At 43.9% G+C, this 24,125-nt stretch overlaps 1 protein-coding gene across 1 annotated transcript in view; it reads left to right on the top strand.

Moving 5' to 3' along the window:
• LOC6496544 overlaps positions 1–18,779 on the top strand; it is a 122,228-nt gene extending 103,449 nt beyond the window's left edge. The window contains exons 9-12 of the mRNA XM_001961077.4: positions 4,428–4,556; positions 4,995–5,195; positions 17,717–17,895; positions 17,966–18,779. Of these exons, the coding sequence (XP_001961113.1) occupies positions 4,428–4,556; positions 4,995–5,195; positions 17,717–17,895; positions 17,966–18,274 (818 nt within the window). The 3' untranslated portion in view covers positions 18,275–18,779. The remainder of the gene's footprint in view (positions 1–4,427; positions 4,557–4,994; positions 5,196–17,716; positions 17,896–17,965) is intronic.
• The last annotated feature ends 5,346 nt before the right edge of the window (positions 18,780–24,125 follow it).

Here is a 24,125-nt window from a genome sequence, read left to right on the forward strand (position 1 = left end):
TGAGCCCATGCCCTGTTATCCATTATCCTTTGTCATGCTGGTTATCGCGGTTTAACTTTATTGTTTATTTTCCCCCTCCCCCCTCCGCTCTAATCCTTATGAGGATGTCCCATGTCCTGGCCGTTGTCCTTCGGCCAAGTTGAATTTCTGTGTTTATCGGCGCGCACGATTATTAGTTTTTTTGCCTTTGTTTTTATAGCAGGCGATTATGTTTCGGTATATGTTTGGATGTCTGAGGATTGAGGATTGGGGATTGAGGACTAAGGACTCAGGCTGGAGAACTGAGGGTCGCTCCAAAAAGATTTTCAATAAAATTTTATTTGTTCTTGCCTCAAATGAAACGCAAAACTCATTCGAATTGTGTCCCCTTGTGCTGGGAAACTTGGGAAAATATTAAAAACTCGTTGCGGGCAAATGCTTCGAGTGAAAATTTTTTATGATCGCAAACTTTTGCAGCATTTCCTTCGCTTCGATGAAGTGGACGTAAATTTGTCGAGAGCGATTATCCTTTATGGATATGAAGACAAAGTATCCTTCGGCTTGAGTTCACTTGGAGCTGAAGCGGAGGGTGGTCTCTAATTTGCATCTCTGCTCCTGAACACTGAGTCCTTAAATTAACCCATCATCGTCTCCTTTGAAATGTCTTGTTTTGCCCGGCGCATCACATCCATCCACTGCAATCATCTTCAATTTCAACTCATTGCAAATTAATCGCGCAACGAAAATTCTCGAGGACTCTTTTGGCTTTCGCCTGCCGGATGCTCCAAGCTGGCAGGAGGGAGGATAAAAATTAAAATTTATAACCAAGACACAAATGCAATCACAGCAACCCATCACATCGCCCAAGTTTACTCTCTGCTCTGCTCTGCTCTGCTTCCGCCGGCTGTTTATGCAGCTTGTAAGTTAAGCTGATTGTTGCCGCGATGCCTGCCAGGACGATGATGATGTTGCAACTCGTCGGCCTCCTTCATATTCATGACTAACTGCGAAAATGAAGAGCTGAAGCTGTAGCCGGGGCGGGGGCGATGGTACAAAAAACAAGAAAGGAAAGCTAACTTCGAGCGGAGCCGAAGTTTATATACCCTTGCAGTTCAGTCGCAGTCCGCTAGGTGGCGCCACGCATCTTATATTATTAGATATGTAGCGGATCGTATATAGTTGGCCGATCCTTATGAAATTTGGCATATCGAATTATTGTGCCAAAAGAGTAATCTGTACCAAATCCCATCTTTCTAACTTAAAAAACACCAAAGTTATGCCAATTTCGATCGTTCTATGACAGCTATAGGATATAGTCGGCCGATCCTTATGAAATTTTGCACACAAGATATTTTGGTCAAATATAACATGTGTGGAAAGTCCCAACCCTCTAACTTAAAAAACACCAAAGTTATGGCATTTCCGATCAATCAGTTATATGGCAGCTATAGGATATAGTCGACCGATCCCGGCCGTTCCGACTTATATACTGCCTGCAAAGGAAAGAAGGGTGTGTGCAAAGTTTCAACTCGATAGCTTTAAAACTGAGAGACTAGTTTGCGTAGAAACGGACAGACGGACAGACGGACAGACGGACAGACGGACATGCTCATATCGACTCAGGAGGTGATCCTGATCAAGAATATATATACTTTATAGGGTCGGAGATGTCTCCTTCACTGCGTTGCACACTTTTGACCAAAATTATAATACCCTCTGCAAGGGTATAAAAATGGAAATTAATCTTGGGTGGGCATGGAGTGCTAATGAAAATTGCAAAGGAAAAAAGAAAAGGATACCCCTTTGTAGTTACACTTTAAGAGGCAAGAAAACACTTTAAGAGTCACGATAGCCTCAAGTACCGGGTATCTAGCAGTCGTGAGGGGGAAAACAAATACCAGTTATCGGCGAAGGATTTATGGATCACACTCGCCCGTCATCTTCACACATTCTGGACAGGGGATAGACGCGTGTCGACACATTGGAAGCCACCTCGATACACTCCCGATTTCCGAGTACTCGAAAGTGCTCTTGGGGGCAACTGGATTCGAAACTGGATTCTGGAACTGGCCTGCAGTTGGCAGGTCCTTGGAGGCAAAACGCAAACTTGGATGGCTGGCGGGATGGCTGACTGGCTGGCGATGATGATGATGATGAGGCTTTATGATTAATGATTGGTGGGCTCTTCAGTCTCGCCCGGCATATTGATCCTTCTTGTTTGCATTGGTATTTGTTGTTTGCCCTTCACATTTGTTGTTGTTATGAGTTGGGATTTATTCGAGTGTGCGTCTTGCCGCCTCACCCACTCTACCCCCACGAAAATGATATGCCCCGGGAATCACTTTCGCCCTTTCGCCAGGACCTTTCGTTCTTTCCCTGTATCCCAATCTAATTCAGTGTCGCCATATGGGCGGTACTCGATGCCCATTTGTTTGCCTTTGTTTATTTGTTATTTTTGCTCTCCTCTCGTACATTCTTTTCTGGAGTTTTTGTGCTTTCCGGAGTGGGCGGACTCTTTTATGAATGGCCATTGAGTAAAATATGCGTGAAACAAGTGCTCAAAATTATGAATGTGTGTATTTTGGGAAAATGTGTTGAAGGAGTTTGTTAGTCCTTTCTCTTTTTGCCGGCAGGGTGGGAGTAAGTACTTCAAGAACTCGAAAAGTCTCAATATGTCGTTTAATATATTATATCTACCCCTGACATTTCGCAACTCGATGCCATCCGATCGCCAAAAAAATAAAGCTGACATGAAACCACAAATGGGAGTCGAATTCCTTTGATTATACGGCGTAAATTTAAAAACCATTTTGATTCAAAATTTATAAAGATAAATCTCCCGCTCATGCCGAAATTAATGAGAAATTTTCGAGGGGGATTTTCCTCGCTGTGTAGACGCTTATGGACACTTTTGTTATCGCATCGCCCCGAAACACGCCGCCAGCCATCGCCATCGCCAATGACAAATGTCTGTCAGTTGAGCCGAGACAAGCTGAGCTCATTAGACATTTTTGTGCGACAGGAGGACTCTGGGGCAGTTCTTATTTCTGTCAAAGCTGCAACCGAGTACCCCTCGCGACCGCCAACCCCCTTTTTGAAGTTGTCAATTTGTGCGACGCCGCCTTTGTCCGCCTTTGTGCTGTTGGGCAATAAAAAAATTTTTTAACTACGTGATTTTGACTAAGTAACACGCCCTCCCGGCTCCCGGCTCCCGGCTCAGAAGCCGAGGGGAAGACTTTTGCGCTATTGTCAGCAATAAAAACGCACGCCGAGGGGTGGCTATCCTGCCGGTTGATTGACATCCGACGAAGGGTCCTTTTGCGACAAAGCGAAAGGAGCTTACAATTAATTGTCGTCCAACCCGGGGAAATCTCAGTTTGGCGTGGTTTGGAGTGGTGGGCACTTCAAGGCCTTCGCCATCGATTAGAGAACTTGCTTGCTCTCCGCCGGTCCCCCCCATTCGGTAATTAGTAGTTTTTGTTAATTGTGCGGCTCACTTTTGGGTCTGCTAATTTGTCGGTTGGCCCCAAGGAGTGCTTCGAGGTGATTCTGCGGCTCTTTTGTCCTCAAAAAAAGTGTACACTTTCTTGTACAAAGATTTTTTCGTTGCCTGTTGACAGTGGCGGCGGGGGCTGTGGCAGGAGCAGGAGCAGTGAGGTCGCCATGTCGCCACTTGGCAACTTATTGTTATGATATCCGGTGGCAGACAAAGGCGAGGCGTTCTAGACGGTCGCATACTTTTAGGCACATGTCAGGGCAAATTGTTATTTATACCGTAATATGAACAGCGCCATAAAGTATACCGAACCACAAAGGCGGACTGAAATTTAAAGCCATCTCCCAGCCGCCCATCTCCGCCTGGCAAGGCAAGTGGAAAATATGCGAATGGGTGTGCTTCGCTCCTGCCTTCGTCCTTGCTCCGAAATTAGAATGAAGCATCGTTATGGGTTCTTCCTTCTTCCCACCACCACCCACAACCCACCATCTTCTCCATCCCACGGAAACAAGCATAAAATATATGTATTTATGAATTTTGCGGCAAAGAAGATTGCAGCTCAGGCAATTTTCCAGCTAGCTGCGCAACGATTTTCACTTTTAGTTGGCATCGGAACGGAAGTGACAACTCATTGCGGCTCGGGGAGTGACTCAGGTGTCGGCAACGCGTCAGCAATTTGTTTCCGACTCCTGTCATTGAAATATTGTCACATTTGACAATTGCCGACAGTTGTGGGATTTGCACAGAGAAAAAAAGGATACGGATACATCGAAGTAATCTTTTTAGCTGATTGAAATCATTGAGGCGTCCCAGCCATTCAAGAAGCCATTCTTGGCTACTGCTTTAAAATTCTACCATTTTACGCTCAGTGTGTGTATGTGCCACATGTGGCCTAAAATTTGCGGCTTTAACTTATGTAAGCTCTCTACCCCCCTCTTCTGTGCCATTTCAGACGATTCTGTGGACGTGACCTCGGAGCCGGATGATCAGGATGTTTCCGTGGCAGCTGCCTCGCACAATCCCAACAAGGGGCAGCTGGAAGTGCAGCTGGGTGGCGCCGTAACGTTGCAGTGTCCGCAAGGTAAGCTTCCCTTTTAGGTCTCCCTTTAAAGGCACTCTGGCAGATACAATCTTCAAAGGAACTTGGTCGGAGGAGTATCGGAATTCTTGGCTGACAAATGCGTCTGAGCTGTAATTACATTTTACATTTTACTTTCGTTCGATTTGGGGGAGCCTCTTCATTAATTAGCGCAATTGGAAATTAATTATGCGTGCAATTTACTTTGCCCACTTTCTCCGCCAAATACCAAAAATAGACAAATGGCTGGGCGGTTGGTAACGCGGGGGCGTGGACGTGGCCTTTTAACCGGCGACGCATCAATTAAAGAAATTAAAACTTGCGTGCCGAGTCCGGGACGACTCCCGGCCGACTCCTGACGACTCCTGACGACCCTCGACCCTGGACCCCCCCTTTGGAAGTCAATTAATTAAATTATGCAATGACTTTCATGTCTTTTAGGCTCTCTGGGCTGCTGGTCTCACTTGGATCCCATTTCGGCCCGTCTCCGGGGCCTGGGCTACGGCAGCAGCCAACCCACCGGCCAATTCTCGCTCAAGGACGTCATGTACCAGGATGCGGGCATGTACAAGTGCGTGGGCCAATCGCCAGCCAACAAGAAGAAGCTGGAGGTCCTGCAGAGTGTCACGGTCTCTGTGAAGGGTAAGTGGAAATCATTTTGGTCTTCAAGCATAATAGATTCTATCGGAGTTGATATATAAGGGAGTTTTAGTGTTAAAAGTGGCAGTAGACCCTCAAAAATTAGATGGAAATTAATTTAAAAAGCTAACAAGATTATAAATAATCAAAGGCCCATCATAGCTGACAATCTGTAGTCTCTGGAGCCAGTTCAGAGCTGTTCACACTTGCTGGATTTGTGTAGCCCCTGGTGGCCCAAAGCCCAGCATCCCAATCAAAGAAATGAAGCCACTACACCTTTGTGGCATGACCATTTTGGGTGTGGCCCAGTTTTTAACATGGTCGGAAGGGAGGAAGGTAGATTTCTTTTTTATTTCCAACTGGATGGCAACTCAGGTGACAGCGAGGAGTTAAAAACATTAAAAACTTTGACAGCAGTTTCGGGACACGCCAGAGCCAAGGAAAACAAATGAAAAGTTTTATTTTCTTGCTGTCAGAAGTTCGACATTTTACTTTGCATGTGATTTCCCATCTCCCTATCTACCTAGCCCCCCAATGCCTTTATTTTTTCCAGTCCCCCTCAGCTCCTCTTTTTCTGGCTTATATATATTCTTTTTTGGTTTATAGTCTGGCTTATCGCTCGTTTGCTTGTCGCATTGACACTTGTCAAAATCTTTGCCTGGGCGTGTGGAAAACGACGCATGATTGATGACATTGCAGAAGGCAATTCCAATCAGCTTTTGTGCCTCTCTCTCACTCTATCTTTCTGTCTTTGTCTCTGTGTCTGTCCCTGTCTCTTTCTGTGTCTCTGTCAGCTGGCAGATATATTAAGTATACGACAAGTGCAAGGGAATTCAAAAGAAAAATTGGAAATCATGCTGCCGGAAATTAAGGAAAATGCGTTAGCTTTGACTTCACATCAGCCACAGTAGAAGGACTCCTCCTCAGCTCCACTCCATTCCACCTCTTTGTGAGCCTTCTTTTTCCCTTTCCGGTGACGAAGCCTTCGTCCAGCGTATTAAGTTGTCTTGAGGCGAAAGCTAAGTGGACATTGAGACAATAAAACTTGCCAAGTAGTAGGAGTATCTGACAGATACAGGGAGCAGCGGAGATGAGGACTTGGCCAAGCTTACCCTCGAGTGCAATCCAAACATGAAGTTCCCAGTACTCCGGACTCCTCATTCCGGACTCCAGGACATGCCAAGCAATCAAACAAAGTCCTCCTGTGGGTGAAATGGGTGGCTAGCTGGGTTGTTGGGGGTGGAGGTGAAATGGAGACACTTATAATGCTCCCGCATGCAATTTCAAGGTAAGACAGTTTGTCATTAAAACTGCGAAATTGAGTGCTAGATAAACAAAATGTAAAGGGGTCCCCGGCACAGGACTCGGGACACACAGGACGAAGCGTGGCTGCTAACACTTAACGCAAATAAACAACGAAAAGCTAAAGGGATGACCACGGCATGGGCATGGGAGGGAAGCGTGAAATAGTCATATTTATCAAGTGGCAGACGCCAAAAGGATTCCCAGGCTTCCACTCACAGGACAGGCGACAGGATGCGGCAGGAGAGGAGAACACGAAAGAGAGATGGCTTAAAGGAAGTGGGAGTAAGATAGTTGGACAGACATACAATAGATTATATTCACAGGAGTTGGAAGCTAAAAAGAAGCCATGGGAGCCAGAATGGTTGGGGGCTAGTTACTCACTACTTGCTCTATTTGTGTTTGCTTGTAAAATTAAACAAAATACAAAGAGCAACTGCGAAAAGTTCGCTTCCTCTGTCTGCAAAGTTTCGCGTTTCTTTCGAGTGTATTCAGCCAGAAGAGGGCCCTGAAAGAACTACCAATCTGCTCGAGTTTGAGTTTCATTACAGGCATAAACCGATTGGCAAAGGATGGAATGTAATCGGAGCAACAATAAGGCCTCCTATCCAGGATTACCTGTCCATAATTACCAAGTCAAATGGCAGACCAAACCGAAAAAAAAAAGTCCTGAAAATGATGACAAAAGAATATTAGCAGTGGCCTCAATCATTTGCTTCGTTGACATTTTTGATTAGAGAGCCAGAGCCATAGCCAGGAACGGGAAAAGCTGAAAGGAAAGTAAAGCTTACTGTGCGATTCTTCATTATTCATATGAATTTCTTCGGCCCCCTTTGTTTTTTTCGTTCACTCCCCCACCCCCATGGACTTTCCTAATGAACTCGTGACTTAAAATTGCAGCCTGTGTTGCCTTTACGCTTCGTTTAAGTTTAGTAAAGAGCAGAGGTCGGAGGGCCAGGCAGACGTCAGGGTGCTGAGGTTGTGGCAGGGTGAAATTATGCAACAAATAAGCAGGCAAGATGCAGCACCAGCACCTACTTGCATATGCAGCTACTTGAGATGGCAGGGCGGTGCGCCCAAGAGGCTGCGAATAAAATAAATGTGCATATGAATTTTGAAGAAAGCCAAAAGGATTCGCGGCGCCCCCAAATGCAAAGTGCACTTACTTACCCACACACACACACACACTTACTGGCATCCTGCCGTCTTGCATGTGTGTGTGTGAGCCAAAAATTTATGCTTGTGTTAAAGTTTAGTGCGTGTGCTGGTCCTGGTCCTGGTCTTGGTCCTGGTCCTGGGCTGGGCAAAAAGTTTTGCAACAGGAACTTGAGCAACAGCAGCTGCAAAAATGTTCAGCACTCACACAAATTAAATAACAATTTTCTCTCAGAATTCTCCTCGTCCTTTCTCCGCTTTCTTTCTTTTTTTTATGCTTGTATATTTCGTTTCTTTTTTGCCCTCTTTCGCTGTCGTTAACTTTATGTGCGTGTGTGTGTGTGTGTGGGCGTTTTCTTGTTGACAGTGTGTGTGCATATGTGCGAGGCGGGGGTGTGTCAAGCCCTGCATATGTTAACTGCCAGTTGGCGAAAGTAGCTCAGTAGTAGACTCTGCCTTCTTGCCAGCGCTCTGCCCTCCTCGCCTCTTGTTATGCATTGCAATTTTTGTTTGCGTTTTATTTCAAGTAATTTAAACAAATGCAGCGCCAACTTGTGGCAAAAAGAAGTAATTTTTTTCCAAGGCTTCAAAGTGAATTTTGATGAAGATTACCAGGCGTTCAAGTCCACAAAAAATAAGCCATTTGTAAAGTAGACAAATACAAAATTTCCCCCTAAAAAGTATATGGCATTCCATTTAAAAAATTTCTCAAAGTAAATATTTGAGGGTTTTTTTTTCATTCTTAAAATTAGGAAAATATAGAAATGAAAGCTTACTTCGGGTAGAGCCGAAGCTTATATACCCTTTCAGTGTAAGATCCTTAGAAGAATTTTAGTATCAGTTATATTTGGGTTAATTTAAATTTTGAAAAAAAATCCCAATATCCCATCTGAAGCATCATCCGAAAAGTTTCCGATAGTATGAAGTTGGGAAACTTATGGAGCAGCTTTTAGAGCAATAGGATTTAGTCTCCAGATCCAGGAGAAATAAGCAGACTTGAGTGCTATCGACTCTAGAGGCGATCCGGATCTGCTTTGTACACTTTTGATGATTTCTAAAGACAGGACTCAGGATAGACCTTCTAGTAACTCTTCTAAGACATAATAGTCTTCCATATGGAAGGAAAACATTTACTTTCCTAAAGTAAATAACTCACAATGGAGACGCATTAAAAATTACAATAACTAGATTTAAAGCTTGGTATTATTAAGATTTCCAATGGCTGAACAGCAAACACTTTGCATTTACTTTGCTTTAATGGCGTCCCCCCTTTTCATTAGGCCTCCCATCCGAAACCCCACCGTAATGATTATTTGCGGAATTTTTATTACAATCCAAGGAACCGGGAAGCAGAAAGCCACGCCTACTGTAATAAAAACCAGGGCGCCCTGAAGAGTCCTGTTATTCGGCCTGGTTTTAATAAAAGCTTCTTCTCCACGCATATTCCACGCTTAATTTAGAACCAGAAACGCACCAAGAGGCCCTCCTCCCAGGCTCCCAGACTCCCAGACTCTCAAACATGCCAAGCTGAACACCCCTCGAGCGATACAGGAACATAAATATTGCTTTATGCGCCCGCACACTCGAATCGAGTTCCTTCCGCCCTCGCCCTCGCCAGGACCTTCTCAGCCAGGACTCTCCAGGACCTCCGCCCGTTGGCCATTTCCTTCTCGGCCTTGTTTTATGCATGCTAATTTGTAATATGCATGTAGCTCGCTTTTGATCAACATATGAGCCATGAGCCATGAGCCAAGAGCCGAACAAACCAAACCGAACCAGACCATCTCGGCCAGAACGAGGGAAGGAAATATTTTCGCATTTTTTCATTTTCCATGCGTAATTTTTCTCTTCTTGGCAAATTTGCTTTCGGAATTTGGCGCGTTTGCCAGCAAATATTGCTTTGTTTCTACTCATTAGGTTGGCTCGCAGTTCGGGGTTGGCAATTTTTTGTTCGCCCCTTCCGCCCCTCGACTGGGATGGGGTTTCCATTCCATTCCCATAAAATATGCGAAAGAATTTTATTTTTTTCCGTTGGGCTGCCTTTCATTTGTGCCTCATTTAAATGGCAATTTATTGTGCCCTGTGATAAGGCTTTAAAAACGAGGCAGTGAGGAATTTTTCACAGCAGCTGCGCTAAATTGCATGTTAAATGCTTCATAGTCCTCCCACTCCCCGAAAATAACAAATATCCTTGACGATCTTGAGCATTAGATAAGCGTTTTCCAAGGGGGGTTGAAAGCACACACACCAAATTGAAATGAAAATTAAACCCATAGTCGAATGCAACTTCAAAGTTACCAGGACTTCGTTTTTTTTTTTTTGTTTTCATCCTGCCCAAAAGGATACCCCAAGGGACTCTGGAGAAAATTGGTAAATAGTTTAACCACTGTCTGAGCAACATAGACGAGGGCCAAACACTTTGAAGTTCGATTTGGGATTTCAAAATAATTTGATTTCAGTTAGCCGGAATTTTCCGGAAACGGAAACGCACTCGTCGCACCCACTTCGATTTCCAATTGATTTGCTTTGTAAATATTCGAACTTTGCCTAATTATATGCTTTCTGGAACGTGGACTCACCACCCCCTATCTCTCTAAGCAAAAAAGGGATGTGCACTTTCCAATAATTTCTTTGGCAAGGCAAAGAAAAACATTTTCCGGAATGCAATGTCAAAACTTTCCCAGGCCCATACCACTCTTATTACTACCGAATGTCATGGGTGTCCTTTCTCGTGTCCTTTCTTCCTCTCTGTGTGTGTGTGTTGTCTTTTGCACAAAATGCACTCAAGCATTAATTTTTACGCTTCAATTTTCCTGCAAAACACACACACACCACCCACTCACCCACCCGCACACTCTCTGAGACAGACAAATAGCCAAAGAGACCCAAAAAATTGTTGACTAAATTATAATTTTCCATATGTGTGTAGCCATCTCTATTCCAATTTCTATCCACCTCTCTCTTACTGTCTTACTGCTCTGTCTCTGTCTAGAGTCGTTAGTTAAAATATGAAGTCAAAAACTTGTCATCAGAAACACCCCATGAAGCTAAAAAATGGCTACCAAGGCTGCCTGTAAAAACTTTTCAGACAGTTGCAGAAATCATTTTTGGCCACTCGCTTCAAAGGAGTGAGACGGATAGACCGGGTGCAAGTGAGACGGCAGCTGTCGGTGACATTGTGGGTGTTTGTGGGCTGTCTGCAGCTGCCTGCAGCGGAAATGAGCTGAAAAAGTTGTGCAAATAGACGCCAACAGGCGTCGCAATGTCGCCAGTGGTCCGTCCTGGCCGCCACACTACCCCCTTTTCTGTGAAGGCTACACAGGAAACAACATTTTAGGGTATTTTAATTTGTCACATTTAAGCCTTCAAACTGAATACTTTCTTTGGCAAGTCAAAAGTCAAAATGTATGTAGGAAAAGAGAAAGCCTTTTAGTTTTTGAAGGTGTCCTTGAGCCTCTGTGTTTTTCTCTGTACTTTTCCCCCAACCGGATGCTGGCAGTAAAACAAGCTCACAGCCTTGTGTGACCTCTCTCTCCCAGAAATCAAAACTAATTCCAGCCACTTGACCAGCTCGCACTTCAGCTGCAAAAATATTAGCAAAATGCATTTGATTTCCGTACTTGAGCATGCAAATTCCGCACCACAAGACGTCGTCGTTGCCGTCGAGCCAAGTGCTCGATGGGCGGTGGCTGGGGTGTTGAGTGGCTCGGCGAAGGGGTTGGGTTGTGCCGACTCGAGAGTGGCATGCCACCAATTGTGCCCAGCGGCAGCCGCATTTGCTGGTTTCTGCGACGAACTAATAAGCGGCTGGATGGCAACGTAACAATGTCAACCCCCCACCAGCTTTCCTCGAGTGGATTGCGACTGCGAGAAGTTTGCAACACAGTTTGCCAGCCCAGCCCAGTCCACCCCTTTAACCCTTTGGTGATGATCTTAATGGGTTAAGCAGACGTGGCTAGTTGTATTTTAATGCCCCATTTCATTCCGTTTAATTACTATCTGCATTCCCTTCAGCAGCAATGTTTTCCAGGATAATGAGGTGTCCATGCATATATGTGTGGCATATATCTTGTTTTTTTTTTGTTTTTTTTGGGAGTTCAATGCCCTGGCCTATAACTCAAATGCATATTTTAATTGCATTTCACAGGATGTGCCGGAAGTGCGCATATAAAAATGTCGGACATTGTTCGCAGCGTGCAAAGTAATTAAACGCCGTCGCCACAAAGCTAATAAAAATGTCAAATGTCAGACCATAAAGCATAGGCCCTCCACATAGCCACACACACACACACACACACACATGGGTGGGGCTGTCCTGGTCCTGGTCCTGTCTGGTTGGCATTCGCAATAACCGCAAACACCGCTCGACATGGGTTGCACATTTTATCAGGAGCCTATGCCAGGATCTAGTTCACAGAGGGGTCATGGGTCATGGGTGCAGGAGAGAGTTCAAAGGCTCCTTCTCCCTTTTTCAATTTTGAACACTTTGTTTGCCTTTGTCTGATTGACAGACAACGCGAAATCGGTGTTCAATTCTGTGGAAATGTCACACCCAGGTACTCTAATGGGATAAAATATATCAAAAAGCATCCAAGAATCAGGTCAAGACTTCTATAAGCCCCCAGAGTTTCCAATTAACTAGTTTGTTGCCAAGCCAGTGCACTCCAAGCACTCCATCGATGTGTGTGTGTAGAAGTAGAGTCTCCAAAAGTTGCAAGTGACATTGTTGCAATCTCAAAGTCATTTGCTGCACTTTCGAGTGCAAATATCGTTTGGCAGCACAAAATGAACCATCGATTCCATCAAAAGTTTTCTGGCATTTCTCGCAACTTCACTTTCGTCTTGTTTAACCATAATTTTGTGTGTTTACCAACATCACTTAAAAGTTTTTCAAACATCTCACTTTCACAGTAGGGCATAAACAAACAAAAAATGCAAAAATTTATTAAATTTACAAGTGGCAGGTATAGGTAGGTATGGAGGATGGGTATAGAGAGTCAAGAACTTGCCGTGGCAAGTTGGCAAAAAAGCAAAAACTGCAGTGGCAGGACAGAGCCGGGCCAAAAACCGAAAACTTTAAGTGGCACATGTGAAGCGATTTTTGGCAACTTGTGCAATTTGCAATAGCTAAGGGGCGAGGAGGTGGCTCTTCAGGGGAGGCACAGAGACTGTCTCAAATTGGGTTGCTGTTTCATACGATGCTTCTCCTGCTGCCGCTGCTGCTGCTGTTCATCCAAAGTTTAGTTCAGACACAGATCCACACACAAACACATGGCTACATGGATGGGAAACTTTTGCCGGGTCGGGTCGAGGCCGAAGTATCTGCGTATCCGTGTATCTGCAAGTTGCAATCTTGCTGCCAGGCAAAAGTTGCCAACCAGCCACTCATTTGATATTGAAAGTGAAAGAGCATATTTAAATACGTAAACTACGGTCGAAGGAGTACGGCGGAGCACGGGCATACGGGTTATGCATTCAGCTTTACAAGCCAGCTTAATTTGTGTTGACAACGTCTAAAATGGGAGAAACAAGAAGGTGGAATGGTGGCTTCGAGCTTCGAGCTGGTGGCTGTTCAGGGGCGTGCTTTGTAAATTTCCAAGATTTGGGTTAGAGATATTTGCACACTCATCCGAGCTGAAAAGTGCGAGCGAAGCTAGATATAGAAGCCCCGATAAAACCGGAGCAGACTAACAAGCACTCGAGTGTATATCAATCTTTTTGTCCTCCCCCTACTTGGAGGTCACCTCTCTCGGCCAGGTCTCGGCATCAAAGTTTGTTTGGTCCAGTTTGGGGTTCTGCTCGAAAGCAATGCATCTATCCCCAAGCAATTGACTTTGAAGTCGACGCACTCGAAGGGATTTCAATTAGGAAAAGTAAAGCCATGTATAGGTGTCCTCAAGCCGGTCTGAAGTGCGCTTATCCCGGGGTTCCAATTTCGAATTCTCTTCGCCGCCGACGGGGCGAGTGCGCGTTTTAAATCGCTGGCAAAACGCGTGCTCGGACTCGACAAAAACAAAAGCCCCATCCGAGCTAAGCAAAAGCAAAGCCAAGCCATGGAAACCACACAAAACCACAAGATGACTTTGTAAAGTTTTCCATCCTTTGGCCAAACACAAATACAACACACCCCCACTACACCCACTCATTAATTTTTGAGCAATTTGGACTGAGGAGGAGCATCGTTCCTAGCCTCTTTGTAGCAAGCCGGCGCCCCCAAAAAGTTACTAAACTTGAGATAAATGTTGAAAAGTCCGCCTCTTGCTTTTGGCCGAGTTAAGTTGTCATCGCGGTAATCAATAATTCAGCAACCACCTCGCTGACAATAAATTCAATTAAAATCGCCCCGGCCGGCAGGGCCCGAAAGGTGGCTCGGCCCGTTCGCAATTGGCAAGTGACAAACGGCCAACTAAAGCCAAAAAAAACAACCCGCTAATCCCTCTTTGATTGCTCAGCCAGGGCACGTAATTTCAATTTGAGCCTCCGACCCTTTAGTCTTTGTTTGGTTTTTGTTTCTGCCAACAGGACCATGATTTCAGGACACAACCAGTACACAGGCCATCCTGGCAGGAGTTTTTGTCTCGGCGGTTGGTAATTTTATTTGCAGCTTTTTGCATTAAGTGCACACAATGTTTATTAATTATTCAGTGGCATAATATGGAGCGTTGGCTCTCTTACTTCAGCTGCCCCGTCCACCGTTCCCATATCCGTGTCCGGATTCAGGATCCAGCTCCATTTGATACTCCTTCTGGCGGCGCGTTGCATAATTGAATATTATGATTGTTATTTTCACTTGCTGCCTGTCCGACGGCCTGTTATCTTATTTAAGTCTCTGGCACCATCTACGGCTCCGACTTCGACTCCGACTCTGGCCATGTTGCTCTGCATACTTAATGACGTTTGCCGGACTCTGAGCCGGAGCTGCCTTGGATCGCAGTCGCAACCCCCAAAGGCATGTTTCACAAGGTATTTACGTCTTCAAACACCGCTCACCTGTAATTGCTGGGCACTAATCTGAGAAGCTTTGCGTTTTGTGGCAAGTTTGGGAATTCAATGGTTCATAACAATTTTATTGTTATATTACTAAGGAGCAATGTTGTGAATATATGTTCAGATGCTTTGCTCGATCAATAAATATAAAAATCAAAAGTATTAAGTGCCTTTTAGTAAATTATTTGGCAACTTAATAGGCCTTTTTAAAATCATTTCTTTTAGAACTATAACCAAAGATCGGACCAAAAACGAAAAGTATAGTCTTTTTAAATTTTTGGGGAAAATGCTAAAAAACCTCTAGAAAATTTTCTACAAAAATCTATAATCTAGAAAGTTTCCTAATGATCTCTAGTGTAGCTTCTACAGAAATCACAAGTAGATTTAAACTGTAAATAAAGTCCTCTATTTCTGTAACTATTTTTTAGCATCTAAGAGCTTTTCAAAAAATATGTTACTAAATTTAGTTGGCTTAATGTAATTACATGTTGCTTTGGTCCATTGCCCGAAGAGTTGCTTTGGCGGTTCCTCTTTCCTCGTTGGCCCAATGAAATTTGCATGTTTTTGGCCACTTTCGGGGCTCTAGACAACTTTTGCCAGCGGGGGCATTTACAGCTGCAACAGCTGAGAATAAATATTTAAACAATAACAGCAACTTTGCATGTTCTACAATTGATGCAACAACAATGGGGGTGGCGAGGACTCTAAAGTCCTGCCAGTCCTGCCAGTCCTCCCAGTCGAAAATAATAAAGTTTTACGGCTGAAAATTACTCAATTCCCGTTGCCCGAAAAAGTTAACTTAATTTTTCGTAGTTGCCTTTTGTGCGAAAAACTTGGCAAAGAGGTGAGGCAGCACAACATTTTGCAACACTTTGACTGAAGAGGGGAGACTGTTGGAGGTTGTTGCAGGTTGGGTGATGGGTAATGGGTGTTGGGGCAAGGGAGGGTTAAACTGAGTTTGCCCCATTGATTGCACGTCCCTGAAAGCTGTTGTCCTTCCTCCAGCGGATGCACAGAATGCGTTTTCACTCCAAGGGGACACAACCCAGGGCACCCAGGACACTGTCCTCGACAAACACAAAACAAAAAAAAAATGACAACAAGGATGAGGAACAATAATGACCGAAAATAATTGAATTTTCGCATTCATTCGCGAGCTGCAATTACTTTCTGGGGGACTTGTCCCTCGGCCTTGTTATTGTTTTTCCTTGTCTTGGCTTGGCTTGGAGTCCCATCCTGCTCCTCTCTGTCCTTCTCTCATGCATGCTACTTTGAGTCATCGGATTGGCCGGGAATCTCAATTATTTATGTTTCAGCGACCCGAGCCAAAAGGATAAGCATGTTCCCCTTCAATTTGATTGCCTCCCAGCCCCCCAGCGCCGCCGTGCCGGCAATCCGAAACTCATTTGTATTTGGCGCCTCCGGGAAAAACACGGCGTGGAAATCAAATTAAAAGTCGCACCAATGACCAAAGCACTGACCTTGGGGGCATAGGCGGAAAAAACCATCCCTCCACCTGGTTGGCTCTCCGATCTCCCTCCTCCGGTCTCCGGGGATCTAAAATGCTGCCACACGGTTCACTGACTGCAAATCAAAATAGAATTTAAATCTCTTTGAGTGCCGCCCTGCCAGGGCTGCCTGCCTGGGTTGGATGGGCTGGATGGTCTGGTCGGGGCTCATGCAAAAATCATTTTTGCCTGTCAAATAAATTACACTTTTTCTGGATTTGGTTTGGGGTTTTTAGTGGCGGAGGGTGTCAGGGATTCTGGGATTCGAGGGGGATCGACAAAATGGCGTTGAGAACGCATAATTTGGCTGGCAGGCTCAACCCTGTCGCACTTGCTTTAATTGATTTTTCAGTTAGTCGCCCAGGTCCATGGATATTTCGTGTTCAAAATTTCAATGGCAAGGGTCGGAACTCCAGTTCTTCGATTTGTTTTTGTTTGTGTCTGCCCAATAGACCTCCCATCGCCCATCACCACCCATCGACACTCATTTGCACTTAACACTTTCCACCATTTTGTTTGCCTTCGGTGCGCCATTCCTCCGGAAAAGTTTAGTTTGTTGGCCCCGGACTCCTTTTCCTCCGAATCGCATCTATCGGTCTCTGTCTCAAGGCAATGATGGGGAAAATTGCAAAATTTCTAGCCTCTCGATAATTAAATATGCTTCTACAACAAAAACGGGGACTGATCCGATAGATACATTGGCCTGGCACATGTGTCTAATTGGATTGTCGTTTGGAGTGCCTGGTTCTGGCCAAGAAACATGGTCGGGAGATAATCTCCGTATCTCGGCTCACGGCCCATGGCCCACGGCCCACATAAGTTCCACAAAATTCGCTTTTGGCGCAAACTTTTTAATGAAGTTTCGCCGTTCTTGGGGCCAACTTTTCTGCTCTTGGCCCTACCAAAGCCAAGCCCCAGTTGCCACCCCAAAAACGACATGTTGTTCTCTATTTATTTTGATTTTTCCCACACCACATACCCTCGGCACAACACCGCTTACTTATTTTCCCATTTGCCGGAGGTGCCACTGCGGCGGCCTTGAGGTGGTGCTGGGAGCTGGGTGCTGGGTGCTGGGTGCTGGATGGTGGGGACTGGGTGTGTGGCAGCACTCTCTGTGGCAGTAAGTGGCACATTTGTCGGGTGATACGCTTTTAATTAGTGGCGATGGCGCTGGTAACGGTGGCAGTAAACTTTTCGCCCGGCTTTAATTGCAGCTGATGCGAAGGAGTACAGTTGCCCCGGAATTGGCTTAGCATGTGCGAATGCGAGAAGAGAGTGCGACGCAGCCGGCTTAGCAGCACAGAAGTTTGTTTAGAGAAAATCTGGGGGCGAAAAGTTAACGAGCAAGGACTGGCTCTGGCATCTGAATTGCAAAAGTTTCGCCACACTTTTAATCCACCGCCTCCACTCGTTTCCACTCACATCTAGATTATGGCCAAGATTTAGTTGCAAATGCAATGTATATTTTAGAAAAAATTATCCGCGGCGACCCTGTTAGTAGTCGTGATTTAAGACCTCTAGTTCTAAAATCTTCTATAATGTCTAAGCCATAACCTTTTTTTTTCCTTATAGGTGCCCCCACAGCAGTAGCCTTGAATGCCACTCCCATCGCCTATCCAGGATCGCCCCTACATCTCAATGTAGAGTTCTGTGCCAATCCGCCGGCCCATGCCGCCCGCTGGTTGCACGGTGATCGGGTCTTCACACCCGGAAACCAGTACGGTGCCACTGTCCTGGCCTATGCGGTCAAGGTAAGGGAATATAAATAAATAATATTTGAATTTTATTCAAGTTTTAAATAAATGACACTTTTCTGGTCAGGATCTACCCGTGCCCTTCTGCAAGGAGGCGCGACTCACCTATGTCAGCATGCACGAACGAGTGCCAAGGACCTTCTACTTTATTGTATCGTCGCCTGGCGGCGTGGCCGAGGCGGTCTTCAACGTGAACTTCACCAAACGCCACCGCCAGCTCTCCAACTCCATCGACGACGACGACGAGGAGGAGGAGCTCCATCGACCCGAGCAGATCCACTTCCCCATCTTCAACGGCAAGTCCTCCAGCGGACGCAGCCGGTGGGCGGTGGTGCCGGCCCTTTTAGTGGTTCTTGGCCTAATCAGCAGCCATTAGACCCGATCGAATGCGAGTGAGTGTGTGTCTCTGGGAGTGAATGCGTGAATGAGATTCCTTTTTGGGAGTGAGTGCCTAATGCGTTCTTTACACCAAAAAATGTTCTATGTAACCAAGCCCTAACTTGTATGGATCTACCCAATTACTCGACATTACAGCGTGGACTATGCTGCACGACTACTACTCTATATAGCTATATATGTATGTGTATCTGTAACCGATTTAGCCAAGTATCAAAAATTGCCCTAGGCTAAGATCCCAGGCCCCCCCCCAAAAAAAAAATTAGGACTTTTCAAAAACTTTCCAAAACAAAAAAATGAGGATACGAAAGCACTTTCGATCCCCGAAAACTATTCGAATAATTTTACTATAACCCCTAGCTGTAACTGTAACGGTAACTGTAACCTTATCGCTGTATGTCAATGTGTATGTGTGTGCGCTTAACTAAAATGCCAAAAAAAAACAAAAAACAAAAAAATACAATTCTTTTTTCGAAAAAATAAAACATTGTTACAAGTTGATTATTACGAATGTACTTTAAGTTCCTTTTCAAAAACGAAAAAAGCAAAGGAGAAATATGAAAGCGACTGATTTTGTTAAATATTTTGAAAATGTTTAGAGCTAAAAGGGCAGAAAGGACAAGGAGTATAACCTATAGTTTAAAATGTAAATGAGGATACGAATATCGGAGAAACACTTACCAGGCACGAACAAATTCCTTCCATTTCAAAAAAAAAACAAATGTTTGCCTTCGAGCAACAAAATTGTAAGATATTTTCGGAAATGAAATTAAGCGAAAGATCAAAAAGAGTTTTTAATATATGTAATTGAATTGCGTTTCCTTATTAAATCGCACATTATTGTTTCCAATGGTTTTCCAATCGTTTAAAAGGACCAAAACAAAAACAGGATATTTTTCAATTACTACGGATATTTTTGTAACACACGAACGAAAATCATTATATATCCCAACAAACAAAAAAATATATATGAGACCCTCCACATAAGCGATAATTGTACATACATGTTCAAGTAGCGAATTGCTCAACGAGAAACATAAAAAAAAAAACAATATTATATAAAAAGTGTTAAATGTTGTTTGAAAGTAAAACTGAAAAGCCATTAACGTGTCATAAGTAGCAGTTCCACTAGAGAATAAAACAATAAGAAGTGTAATATAACAGACTACGGTCACTTAACCAATTAAACATAATTATAATTATCAGCTATTGTAAAATATTTCAGTTTCAATATGGGAGAAGTGGAGAGGATGCCTGCAACATTTGTTTGCATGCCACAGGATTTTTTGTACAAAGCCAAAGCTTTTGTAATTTATTTCTTAGTTGATCTAAGCTTAAGATAACTCTACGTATCCTATGCGCAATACAGATACAGATATACAACTACTTATATCCGTAGGCTAAGGATCAGTGTAAAAACAAGAAATACTTAGAAGAACCTAACGCCAATTTAAGCCAGAGCAAAGGATGGGCAGAGCATTTGCAGCAGAGTTCCAAGAATTCGGGCATTGTAAAATGTAATAAGTTTAAATTGAGATTTAAATTGAAATGGAGATTAAATTAAAATTAATACGGAATATACATATACATTATTTGAGTACTACATAGGTACATACATATATGCCATACCGCATATCCGTAGCCCCAATGTAAAGTTGAGTTAAGTCATTTCAGTCCTTGGGTTAATTGTCAGCAAAACTTTGCAAATTGTATGAACAAGGCAACAAGGCAAACAAACACGTCGTCATGTTAACTAACAAAATAAATTACTAAACAAATGAATGCTCCAGTGCGTATTGTATTTATGATTCATTGCGTTGGTAATATTTACAAAATATTATTTAGAACGAAAGCCAACAAAGCAACAAAGCAAACGTATATTATACTAATAACAAAAATATTAGCTCCTAAGTGAAACACAAACCGAATGTGGCAAATTAATTTTAAACCAATGAGTAATTACGATACGAGGGACAGAATGTTCATCTGTCATCTGTAGTGCAAAGCGTGTTTTTTGTGGGGGAGGTCACTCACTAATAACCCATACAATTACAATTACAAATACAAAATACAACAATACGTGTTACAATAAGGAGAAACGGTTTACATATATAAGTCATAGGCCCAAGAGAAATGTAAGCAACCACCACCAACAACCACAAAACAAAACCAACACTTTTAGCCGTAAACTTTAGCCTCAAGCCAGGCCCAAACCAAAACACTTTCGAGAGGAGAAGAAACAGAACAACCAGGAGATAAAAGATATAGCAGCTAACAGAATCAAAAACTAACTCTTAAGCCCAGAAACGCAATAACGCTCTTGGCCAGAAAACTCTTACATGTAAGCCAAAATATCGCAAGGCAGGGCAGAGCAAGTGGCCTTTGGCCAGGTGAAGAGGTAAATAGGAGGGTCAGGGCTGAGGAAATCTACCAGTTTAAGTGACAAAGCAACAAAACAAAATAGCCAATTTAGCATAAAGTAAAAATAAAAACAAAACGAAACAAATGCCGAAAGAATGCAAATAAAATGCAGATAAAAATGAAAGGACCGAGCGAGCAGTCAGACAAAACAACAACTCACACACAACACAGACAGAAATGAAAATGAACATGAAATAAAATTTAAAGGCAGAGAAATGCATAAAAAAACAAACGACAAATTGCTTTAACTGGGCGGGTGGTCCCTCTCATGGAAGGGAAAACTGGGATGGGGAAAGGCGGAAAATACTGGAAATGTCGGAAGGCGCACACACAATCAATCAGCGCCGAGGAACGCCCATCATTAAGCTGCAATGTGAAAAAAAACCTCAGACAGTCGATGGAAGAGATACTCTTTACTCTAGGGACGCTGCCGCATATCGTACGGCTAGAATCTTTTGCAGCCAATTGCATAAAAAAATGCTTCACAAAAACTTTTCCCAAAGGTGGTCTTGAAACTATAAGTTATATTGTATTAAAGGTTCTTGAGGTTCTTTCCAATATCATTTAATTTTTATTATGAAATATGTGGCTTAAATATTTTCCAACAAAACTGAATAACTTTACAGCACTGAAGAAATCTTTCCCCACATTTATTTGTTTACATTCAATGAGAAGAAAAATGAGAAGATAAATTACTTCATTCGGAATAGCTCTCCCCACTACCTCGGAATACTTGGGATTCTGCAATTTTTGGTCAAACATTTGCTGCCCTCGAAAGGGTATGAAGGGTCACACAAATTGCCAGGTTGCACTCCGACCCGAGATGAATGCCAATGAAGACCTGGTCGCCCGGCAATTGTTGACATGCCGCATCGCATCGCAGCGGCAACTGCAGTGGCAGTGGCTGTTGGTGCTGCAGCTATAGTTGCAATTTCTGTTGCTGCTGCTGTTGCAACAGTTGCATCAATATCAATCAGGGGCCAACGAAAGGGAAAGGCCACCGAATGCTGAATGCCGAATGCAGCATTTGGGTGACCGCAGGCCCCCGGTTCATTTTGTGTGAAGGAGATTCCGGTTTACGGCTTTCAGCTCGGTATTGGTTTGACTGGGCCTGGTGCATTGGCCCAATCCCATCTCCATCACCTCATCCCAGTCCAAATCCCATTCCGATTCACTATCCCAATCCCAGAGCTGCGTTGTCACTGCAACTGAAACGGCAGAAAAATAGCTGGTGCGCTGCGGCGCTTGTTTATTAGTTGAAAATCAAAATCAAAAGTACAACGACACCGCAGGATTGCCAGTTGCTACACTTTTTGGCCCAAAAAGAGCGGAGCAACCTGTTTCTCGAACCGCAAAGAGTGCAGTGCCGTCCTGGCCACAATCATCGATAACCGGGCCGGTTTTCAGGGGCGCTAATGACAGTGAAATGCTAGAGATATGCCGAGGCGCCAATAAGATTATAGCCTAGCGGGGGCGTACCGTACAGTGAAGCTAATGGTTACATTAACACTAAAGCACTTAGGGAAATTGGGCGTATTGTTACTTATGATACTATAAAGACTAAACCATATGGCTTGAAGTACAAGTTCACTTTTTTTTAGAAATAGGTAATACTAGAAATTTTATACCTTCTAGAATCTAGATCTTATATCTACGAGTACTATAATTCCATTGTTTCATTTTTGTTTTTACTTTTTAGTATTATATAAATATTTTAGATCTGTTTTTGAAGTGTGCTTAAATAACGAGTGTAGGATAATTAAAGGATATATTTATTTTCTCTCTGAAAGCACATCAATTGTTGTGAATACCCTCCAATTTTAAACCCGATAAGTAAAGCCTTCTTGGCCATAATTTGTGCAGTGTAAATTATCAATCAAAATTCCCGAACAGTGATCGAGTGGAATAAACTTGTAAGTTGTCGCAGGCTCCACGGTGGCACAATGTGGCTCGGTTCGGTGAGTGTGCGAGTGCCGCATAATGTCGACGCACGCGCCACGGCGAAAGGTGCACCAACTAATGGGTGTCCCTGCCCCCTGGGGTAGCCCCCTCTAGCCCATCTGCAGATATCCGCAATCGCCAATTGGCATTACTGTGCGCATTTCGCTTTAATTGTTGCCTTGTTGGCCAAATCCAGAGCCGCATAGGAGAGTCACATAGGAGAGCACTACACACAGCCACCCCGAAAACCGGCTGCCAATTGAAGGCCTGCACCACTCCACGGAGCTGAAACCACACTCGGCCGCACCACACATACTATATTTCAATTTGCTTATGATAGGCGCCGTAGTCGGTTGAGGAACCGAAAACTCCGCAGGCCTATAACTCTGGCCATAAAATAGTTGGCTAAAAGCAGTCGGAAAATGGGCCTGATAAGTGGGTTTTACCAAATGCTGATAGCATATCCACTATATCTCAATCAATGGAGAAGAAAGTTCACGTTTTTGGTGAAACAATGGACTTTTGTCTTTACCTCATTATCATATCCTTTACAGGACGTTCCATCCTCCAGCTCTCCAGCTCAGTTGGCGACTTTAAACGAGCATAAAATGCTGACAATTAAAATCGTTTTCATTGCACATCGCTGGGCGTCAATAATTCCAGCCCAATACGCTTGTATGAAATTTCACAGTTCAATTAATGCATTTTAATTTTAACTTTATTTTCCAATTTACTTCACACAGTTAAAATGGTTGAAAGGCAAACGCAGCACCGAAGCCAAGAGCCTGGAAAAATATGAGGGACTCGGCAAGCGAAAAAAAAAGAAAAAAAACTGAAACACAGTTTAAGGCTGAAAATTGTTAACGCAAAATTAAAAATTGTTTTTGATTGATTGTTGCATGAAATTGGCTTTTGGTCTGAGGCTCCACCGCACCGATTGGTACCATTGATTGTAATTACATTTTTTTTTCTGCTGTCATATTTCATTTGCCCTGCGCACTTAATTAGCTGACTGCCGACTGTCGACTGCCCAGTGCCACGCCCCCTTTTCCCGCAGTACTCATCCCGGCCCGGCTTTTCCGGGCGAGTGCGCTTTTTCGGGAAAGTACAATGGGAAAATGTGAGCAGCCATACCGGGTCCGGTAAAGGCAACGAAATTAAGCGAATTGCTTTTAATAGATTTTTCCGCAATTTCTGCTGATTTTTTTCTTTGGTTATTATTATTGTACAATTTGGTTTGCGGTCAAGGCATCCCAAAGATTTCCTTTAGCCAACTTTTTTCGTTAAGGCCGAGTTGCAGTTTGGTTTCCCAGCGACAAGTTAGCTCAGGCGGAAGGAAGTCGATTGCCAGCTTACATTCGACTTTTGTTACACTTTTGCCAAATGCTGATCCGGCGAAAATTAGCCAATTCCAGGTGTTGGCCAGCCCGGTCATGGCAGTAGCGCCAATTTATGGCTCGCATTTCCTT

The sequence above is a fragment of the Drosophila ananassae genome, chromosome 3L, assembly GCF_017639315.1.
Source record: "Drosophila ananassae strain 14024-0371.13 chromosome 3L, ASM1763931v2, whole genome shotgun sequence".
In the NCBI taxonomy this organism is placed as follows: Eukaryota; Metazoa; Arthropoda; class Insecta; order Diptera; family Drosophilidae; genus Drosophila; species Drosophila ananassae.